We start from the raw sequence: 9,740 nt of genomic DNA on the forward strand, positions 1-9,740 counted from the left end.
TATGACACTTTGTCCATTAAATGGCTGGATGTTATCTGGAAGTTTGAAAGGAAATATGATAATGTCATCTTGATTTATGTATTGAGAAGTAGTAGTGAAAAGAAAGTGTAACCAAACAAGAGTCGAACAAGGCACACCCAGGGGAAAGGGCTTTGGAAAGTTTCAAGGAAAAATAAACATCACACACTCACAGGTTTCTTTGCACAACCTTTTTTTTTTCTCCTTAGGAGGACAGGTATCTGTTTACCAGTAACCCAGAACTCCACTTAAGAACTACAGAGATCAACACACCCTGATGGGAGCCTCTGTTTATGAAATGGTGTGGTGTCTGTATTGTGTGCTCTTGCTTGTAACAGCATGATTACAGGCGCACTGTAAAAACACTCTGCTAACCTAAAACCAATGGCAGAATTAAGCACTCCTGGAGGTTAAATATGTGATCATTTTATCGTGCAAATATCTGACTCCAATTACGACGTTTATATAACTGACTCCAAACAATGACCTTTAGTTAAAGTGTATTCTGTCTCATAGCATTTGGTTTCCAATATGTTCCCAGCTTTATAGAAATCTCTTAATCTGTAAGGCAAAGCTTTTCACTTAAATTTGACTCAACGGGTCTCAGAGGATCTGATTAACAGTGGTGCTTGAAAGTTTGTGAACCCTTTAGAATTTTCTACATTTCTGCATAAATATGACCTAAAGCAGCATCAGATTTTCACACGTCCTAAAAGTAGATAAAGACAACCCAATTAAACAAATAATACAAAAATATTATTATTCGTTATTTATTTATTGAGTAAAATGATTCAATAGGACATATCTGTGAGTGGAAAAGTATGTGAACCTTTTCTTTAGTATCTGCTGTGACTCCCTTGTGTAGTAGTAACTGCTGTGAAACATTTCCAGTATCTGTTGATAAGTCCTGCATGTCAGCTTGGAGGAATTTTAACCTGTTCCTCAGTACAGAACAGCTTCAACTCTGGGGTGTTGATGAGTTTCCTCACATGAACTGCTTGCTTCAGGTCCTTCCACAAGATTTCTATTGGATTAAGGTCAGGACTTTGACTTGGCCATTCCACAACATTAACTTTATTCTTCTTTAATCATTCTTTGGTAGAACGACTTGTGAGCTTAGGGTCATTGTCCTGCTGCATGACTCAATTTCTCTTCAGATTCAGTTCACGGACAGATGTCGACATTTTCGTTTAGAAATCTCTGCTATAATTCAGAATTCATTGTTCCATCAATGATGGCGAGCCGTCCTGGCCCAGACGCAGCAAAACAGGCCCAAACCATGATGCTACCACCAATATGTTTCACAGATGGTATAAGGTTCTTATGCTGGAATGCAGTGTTTTCCTTTCTCCCAACATAACCTTTCTCATTTAAACCAAAAAGATCTATTTTTCTATTTTGACCAAAGTTATTATTAGGTTGTCTTTGTCTACTTTTAGAACTTGTATGAAAATATGATGTTTTGGTCATATTTATGCAGATATATAGAAAATTACTACATTTTAAAGCACCACTGTATTTTTAAGCATGTACTGTGTAATCCAGTTTCAGAATGTTTTCATCATGAAAGCACTAGCCATTTTGGTTGCTTGTCAGAGGTTCATTTAAATGTTCAGCAGAACATTATAGTCAACTCTGTCCGGGCGAATATTTAAGTCAGTGTTTCCTTAAAAGTGATTGGGGGAGAAATCATTTATAAAAGTATATCATGCAATATAAAGAAAAAAGCAAGCAATAAGTTGATGAATGTGGAAAAACATACAAGACCAATGGCATGAATAAAGCACAGGATGCAGGTCAAATGACATGAGACAGACAGAAACAGTGTCTCAACCAAGATCCAAAGCTAGACTTTCTCCAACACTGTCTGCAGGAAATAAATGGAAGTCTGTCTGCAATCTTTTTATACATATGATTATACTTTTATAGAACCTATATCACCATTGACCAGGATAAGCTCACTGGGGTCAGGTACTTTCCAGGTTTTACAACTGCATATAATAAAACAATACTTGGAGTTCAAACAGGAGTTGAACAGGAGTTTGAACAGGACTATAAAAGGTATCACCTTCTGCAGGAAATTTAAAGAACTCCCAGAAGGTGAGATATGCAAGGAATAAAACATAAGGCATGCTTTCATAGGAATATAACCAACAAAGGGGTTAATATGAATGATTTTTTTATACCACAGCAATTTTCCAGTGATTAACACGTTTTTAATTTAATTTCAGTAAAAAAAAATTTTTTTAAATCAATTTATAGTTATATTTAATATTGTGGAACGTATGTGAATAATACTTCCTATTATTACTTACACATTATAGCAATCATAAACAGTCATCTCCTTTACCAGCCTCTTTTTTTCCCCCTCACTTGAAGCTACTAAGAGAGACAATGCAGCTTGTCTCGCTACTGAGAAACTATAAAGTACAAAGTCCTCTGTCATGAAGACTCTGTCATTACTGAGAACTTGTTGCTGACCTCAGAGACTGCTTAAATAAAATGTTTATTTAACATATCCTTACAGAAACTTCACTTTAATATTAACGACTATACATTTCTCTTTGATAAATGACGGGAGAAATCCGTTCAATATTAGGCATAAATGATCTGGAGATCATAAATGATCTGCTGTTCATGTGAATAAGTTGTTCTTATAGAAATGATAACGTATTAGAAAGAGTGCATTAATATAAACCTGTGAGTTGCCTTGCAGCCAACGCTATGGTCAGAGCTGCTGTTCTAAAAAATTAATCAATCAACACCTTCTGAACTTGTATGTTATGATTGAAATCGCCAGTGTTCACCATCCTGTGTTAAAAAGTACTGATAAATTATATTCAATAGATGCTGACAACTGCTTTAATCAAGCTTAGTTTATTTCTAATTTTAAAGTTAAAAAAGAAAAAACAACATACATAAATATCACAGGTGGCATCATGTGCGAAGACAGTGTATGGGTCTTTCACACCTGGTATGACTCTAACCAAAGATCATTTGTCAAGGTTTTTTTTTTTTTTTTTTTTTTTTTTACATAATAATAATAATAATAATAATAATAATAATAATAATAATAATAATAATAATAATATCATGCAGCAGCTGTTCAAGTAAAATAACTCTTCATATAAGAAAGACACGAACGATACAGAAAATCAACACTGTGCAACCTACTTCAGTGCATGTAAAAAAATACAACAGTCTAAAAATGTTAGTGCAAACAAATAGAAATAGACACAAAAAATATCTACATATTGCTTGAAATATATTGACTTGCTTGAAATGAAATGAAATCCAAGTGGACTGACACACATCGAACACTTGAATAGTTTTTGAGTCCGGTTAGTCACCTTGTTGAAACATGCTGTGCTCCTGATGATCACAGGCCAACACTAGATGGAAAAGACGACTTCAGCAGCACAAAAACAGACCGGGTTTAAAATTTGTGGCATGAGATTGTCGATTTAACCCTTTGTCCAATACAATAAAAAAAATTTTAAACTTTGGTACAACATTAACACAAACAACTAACAATCAAATTGAAGATGTCATTAATAAGGGACCAGAACATAGTATAGTGGTCCATCTTCAATACAACCATGTTGGACATTTGCATCATGTCCTGAATGAGTGTCATGGTATAATGATCTCAGTTACTACAATATAAAAGAAACACAATGCATGGACATGCGTTTCAAGAAAAACAGACAGCATCAATAATGAAGAATTAGTCTTTTTTTTTTTTCTTTTTAAATTTGCCAGCATACCCTGTAGCCTCATAAAACAAGGCTAGGTAAAGACAACTGAAAACAGGATGAGTTTGAGTCCATTGGTGTTTGCAAAACACCGACTGAAGCATCAAATGACAAAAATTCAAACATCAACTAACAATAAGGCATAAAAGTAAAATCAACCAAAAACATCTTCAGATTCAGAAAGGTTTTGAGCAGACAAATCACTGGCAAAGAAAAGATTGTCCATCCTTTAGGCTACGGCAGCCACGCGGTCACAGTTATGAGTGCACTCTGCTTCAGGCTTGGCAGATGAGTCGTGGGTTTTGTCCCAGCAGGACAGGGCAGAGATTAGAAGTTGCACTCCACCCAGCAGCACACAACTCCCACTGAAGTAGAAAGCCAGGTCATAGGACTGCAGCCAATCATAGAACCAGCCTGCAAGCAACAAGAGGAACTCGTCAGCGTAATCATTTGGCAGCAAGCAGGATACACCGCCAAGATAGTGGTATTGGGTTAAACAGCAACGACTATGCTTACCTACGACTGGAGGTCCCAGCATGATCCCAAATCCACCAAAGAACATCAAGATCCCGTAGGCCTCTGTGAGCCGCTCTATGCCAACCACCTTGGTGGTCATGTAGGGTGTGATAGACCAGTTCCCTGAGAAGAAACCCAGCACTGCTGAGATCACCTGGAGCCCTACGTAACTCGTAGTGAAAGGGATCAGCAGCAGTGCCATGCCACTGCCTACGAGTGTGACTCCGTAGAGAAAAAAGCTGTTCATCCAGCGGACGTCCATCACCATTCCCAGGAGAAGCTTCCCAATGCCCCCTGCAATAGCAAATATTGAGACCAGAGGGACAACGCTGATACCTTCAATCAAACCCTCACTTTGGGCTACGTCCTCCAGAAAGAGCAGTGGAGGAAATGCCCCAACGGTGTAGAGGAACAGTGCCAAGCACATAGCTACAAATACCCGATCCTTCATTCTTTCAGCAATGGAGTTCAAGTACTCGATGTAGGCCTTTTGCTTCTTCTTGAGCAGTCTGACCAAGGCTGAGCAGATCAGCAGTTCCTTTTCAGAAGCCAAGGTGTCTTTGGTCTCCACTGGGATCAGCAGATCAGTGACGGGCAGGTCCTTTTTGATGGAGTGGTCCAGGGCCAGGGGCCTTTCATTGAGCTTCTCTTCAGCCTTCTCCACCAGGGCAGCTCTCTGCTTGAGGTAGTAAGCTGGCAAGTGTAATGGTCTCATCAGTCCACCACAGGCAACGATGTTCAGTGAAAACGATCCAATGAGCAGCAGGCAGCCATCAAGACCGAAAAGCTCAATGAACTCGTTCTGTGCAGTGGCATAAAGGAATCCTCCAATACTTGTACCTGAAAAGTGATGATGAATGTAGTATTACAACATTTTATGCTAATGGTTATTAACACAGCATTAACTATGTTTAATGGCTTTACCTGTAGTAACGATGCCAAGAGCAAGGCCACGCTTCTTATCAAAGTACTGGCATGTGATGGTCACAGTAGCAGCATACGCAAGTCCACAGCCGACTCCTGTTTAAAAGAAAGCACAAGGTTATTAGAGGGAAATTACACAAATCCACTAGCAAACTATAGTTATTTGCTTAAATGTGATTATAAAGGAATGCATGTTTTTTTTAATATATATATATATATATATATATTTATTTATATTAGATATAGCTTTTCTGTAGCTTTCCACCCTTTTCCCATTCCAAACAACTAACAAATGTTGTATTGTATTATAATCTCTTTAAATAAATGTTTTGTTTTTTTTTTTCATTTAATTAAAGGATATCATTCAAATTTCCATTTCAGCATTAATGCAAAAAAAAGGTCCAATGTACCATAGGACTGTTTAAATGTTTTAAACATTCCTCCTCAGATGATCATAGAAACGTATAGCAGTTCAACCCTAAATCCTGCTGCCATTGTTAGTCCACTGACCTAATTTTACTATCATGAGGCAAGGGATTTCCTCTGCAAACATAAAACACAGAACGTACCGACGACTACGCCATAGGAAAACATGAGGAAGTGGACATTGGGAGCGAAGGCACTAAGCATTAGGCCTCCAGAAATCATGACTCCGCTGAAAATGGTCACAGGCCTGGCTCCGAAGTTTACCACACAGGCACTGCATATGGGACCTGCACAAAAAAAATGAGAATGTCATCCTGTTAAAAAACAACACCGTGGAGATGATGATAAAAATATATCATTTTTTAAAAAAAGCAGTGGATTATAATCAAGCCAGTATACAGTAAACTGAACATGCACTCCGAGGATTCTTGCAGCAACATATTTGGCTAACAACAATAGGGACAAAAAACAATTTGACTTGCCAATAGTGTGATGGAACATGTATTATCACACTGCACTTTATTTCACATATTTAATAGCTTGTTTCAGAAGAAGAAATGCTGACGAGGCCAGGTCAGGACTTATCAGTTCAATGGGGTTGAGAACATTGTAACACCCATGTTGGCATTTCATCATTTTTCATTGCCAAAATAATGTTTAAAAAGTGACTCATCAGCACTAGTTACTGAGTCTGTAGATAGGATTACTGCTTGCATTTGTACTGTATATGATTTCTAAGGCAGTGGTTCTGAAGCTTCTTTTTTTTCTTTTACAAAAAGTAGTACAGATTTATTTTATGAACATAAGCCAATGATTCAAATATTAGCCATGTTATTCAAATGTGTACAATAGTATTCTGTCCATTTATTAGAGCCATGAAACTTCTTTATTCCTGAACTTTCCAGCAGAAGAAGGACCCCACTGATAACCACAGCTCTTCATTGTATCCAACATTTGGTGTTAAGAGTAACCACCTAATTTGAAAGGTACTCAGTGGGTAGAGTTCAGTGCGAGTGCTTAACCTGGATTACTCTTAAGTATTAGGCTATTATATGAAACGATCCCCCGTAGAGCACATGCCTACTCAGTAAAGAATTTACGGCAGAGGCTTCAAAGAGTAGTTTGCGGGAATATACATACTTTCCCTGCAGTTTTAGCCTTCTTATGACCGACTGACCGTCCTACGGATCTGTCCGTACTGTGACCTGGGTAAACTTTTACCGCAGTTACATTTTAATGTATCACCCTGTCCAACTTACTGGCAATGAGGCCGACCCCGGAGACGAGAGAACCCACCCACGCGGTCATCCCCTTGCTCTCTTGGAAGGCATCGAGCCACTCGGGGTACAGCACTCCAACAGACTGGGGGGAGCCGTAGGCGAGGAGCTGGGCTATGAACGAGGCCACGACAATGACCCAGCCCCAGCCTCCATCCATGGCTTTCTTAGAGCTCTGTAGACTCATTCTTAGAGGCTAGGTTCTTCAAAGAGATCCTGTGCAGAACGAGAAGAAAAGTACATTATATAAACACACCACTACTTTTTTGTTGTTGTTGTCGTCGTACGTGAAGTTTTACCCCACTTATTCGTTAACGAGAACGCCACTTACTGTACACTACATCAACTTGAACACCATGCATGGCCATGCTCTAAAGAGACAGGAGTTGGATTATAAAATGGGTCCCTATAGTGCATTATAACATAGGGTGTGAAATAATGGTTTCTAAACCCTATCTAGTGCACTTGTATGGGGTATATGGAGTCGTTTGGAAGGGAATTAGCCATCTTGTTTCTAATATTGTTGTGCTCACTATGACGCCAATGTTGCTGTGCTGTGCTTTTTATTTATTTTTATTATTTTTTTTTTATCTCCATTTAAACCGGATGTCAAAAATGTAAACAAGCCAACAGCCTATGCATCTGGATAAAAAATATAAATAAATAAATAAATAACACGGAAACGAAAGTAACAACCGTGCTAAATAAAAAATATGGATCATTCTGGTTTAGCTCTGACAACAACAACTAACAGAATTCAAACGAAATGATTAGAAAGTTTTTTTAAAAATAATAATAATAAAAAAATAAACACGACTTACCCAGAAATGTGCAGCCAGTCGCTGAAATGTAAAGAGCGCGGTTAAGATGCTGAACTGCGTCTTTGGACCGCTACACGACCGAACCGTAATATCATGACGTTTTGGATAAATGACAAGAAAAAACGAATTTTGGTTACACTCTTATGCAGCTGAATCATACCAGCTGTCCACTGCGTGTGAGTGTGTGTGTTTCTCTGAGTTCAGGCAGTGTGCTGGAGCCGCTTTTGTTGCGGCGGTGCTGAAACCGGTTTGAAGCTGTTCCTGCTGGTCTGCTCACATTTCGATGCTCTTATAACTTCCCAGCCAGACAAAGGCACCACAGAAAAGCCCAATTACAGTATGTCTGATAGCTACTGAATAAGTGTTCGTTTAGTCTGGAAGGGAAATACCAGGCAAATTGGACAAATTTGTGAAAAACGAGACAGGAAAAGCCAGACATCATCAACACTTTGTTAGCATTCATGCTAAACATGTTGCGCGTGTGTATTATTATGATTATTATTAGCAGTTAGCAGCAAGTGTATCTGTTCCGGTCCAAACCGGTTACTAAAGACAACATAACTGCCACCAGTGTCTACAGCCGAAACGTGCCACGTTCTAACCATCATACTACCGTACTAAATAGTATACCACTATACGTTTATGCCTGTACTGGTGTGCACTTGGCTGTTTAGTACGCTAGTATGCAGTCTGAGAGGACGCCAGCACCGCTGCGGTCACCAATGGCAACCAGGAAACCAAATGGTGGCCAGGGAAAGGATGTCAAATAAACAAGAGTTGGAATAAATGCTTACTCTTGAAGAGTTAAAGCTGTCTCTTTGGTGGACGTTTCTAATAGGTGGTTGTAGTGAAAAATGGAAAATAAAAATGCACCCATCCCTCCCACACACACACAATAGAAACAAATACCATTACAAACCATCAACTAACCATTAAAACCATTACCGGTACTTAATGGTATCCGCTAGACATAACATGCCACCGATAGAAGACTCACAGGGACCTTTACAGTTTCCATTAAAAGCAATACAATTCCCATTATAGCCATTAGTTTTTTTTCCAGCAGGGCAGAGTGGTGTCATACATAGCCTGGAGATAAATTAAGGGATGTAAAGAAGTAAGGGAAGTAGAATTGTCCAATACGGCACAAATATATCAACAACAAAATTCATTCATTCATCTGTAGTAACTGCTTTATCCTGGTCAGCGCTGAGGACGATCCGAAGGCAATCCCGGGAACACTATGAGATGGGAACGTCAGTCCATTTCGATGCATCTTGCACAAACGCACACATGTTCACATCCTCATTCACACACTGGGAAATTTAGTGTCACCTACACCGATTTAAAAAATAAAAATTGGAGATAGGAGGAAACCAGAGAACCCAGAGGAAACCCACTTGGATACGAGGAGAACGTGCATGGAAAGTCTACACTGAAAGGAATCCAAGCTTAGGATCGAACTAAGGACCGGAGATCTGAGATGGCAAAAAGGGGCAACTGTATGATCAAAAAGTAAAACAGTAATTTCAAGATCCAGTTTTGCACGTCAGAGGGATTTAAACTTTTTAACAGGATGATCGGTGTAAAATTTTATTTAATTTAGTACTATATAATAAGCTATTTAAGTTTCCCGAGATGACAAAATACTAATTTACACAGATCATCCTGCTCAAATGTTGGTGCTGAAGTCCAGAAGCATGCACGCGTACACCATTCGTGTGCGTTACAGCAAACCTGATCAACCCAGCGCCGGTTTCAATGACGGGCACCTGGATTTAAACATTTAAAGCCACTCTACGTTTGCCTAACCCGAGATCCGGTTTACACAAGCAGATAAAATCATGAATCCGAGTGCATGCGTGCCAGCATAGAGGACTTTCCTACTGATACTCCGAGTGCAAGGTCAAGAGCTCACTTTCCACAGCAGCTTCTGACAGAAGAGCAAACGCTCATCCCGTGCCTTTACCGTGAGAACTGTTTGAATTGGAAAAGTTAAATCA

General features: G+C 39.0%; 1 protein-coding gene across 1 annotated transcript; it reads right to left on the reverse strand.

Annotated features, from left to right (window-relative positions):
• Positions 1 to 3,060: 3,060 nt before the first annotated feature.
• On the reverse strand, positions 3,061 to 8,302 carry slc16a9b (solute carrier family 16 member 9b). The gene is made up of 6 exons (XM_017484062.3): positions 7,738 to 8,302; positions 6,899 to 7,132; positions 5,783 to 5,926; positions 5,214 to 5,309; positions 4,290 to 5,129; positions 3,061 to 4,187 (listed from the first exon to the last, which is right to left on the reverse strand). The coding sequence occupies exons 2-6, from the start codon at positions 7,101 to 7,103 to the stop codon at positions 4,003 to 4,005; spliced, it is 1,470 nt and encodes a 489-aa protein (XP_017339551.1). The 5' UTR covers positions 7,104 to 7,132; positions 7,738 to 8,302; the 3' UTR covers positions 3,061 to 4,002.
• Positions 8,303 to 9,740: the final 1,438 nt, after the last annotated feature.

This window comes from Ictalurus punctatus, chromosome 13, assembly GCF_001660625.3.
Source record: "Ictalurus punctatus breed USDA103 chromosome 13, Coco_2.0, whole genome shotgun sequence".
Lineage (NCBI taxonomy): Eukaryota > Metazoa > Chordata > Actinopteri > Siluriformes > Ictaluridae > Ictalurus > Ictalurus punctatus.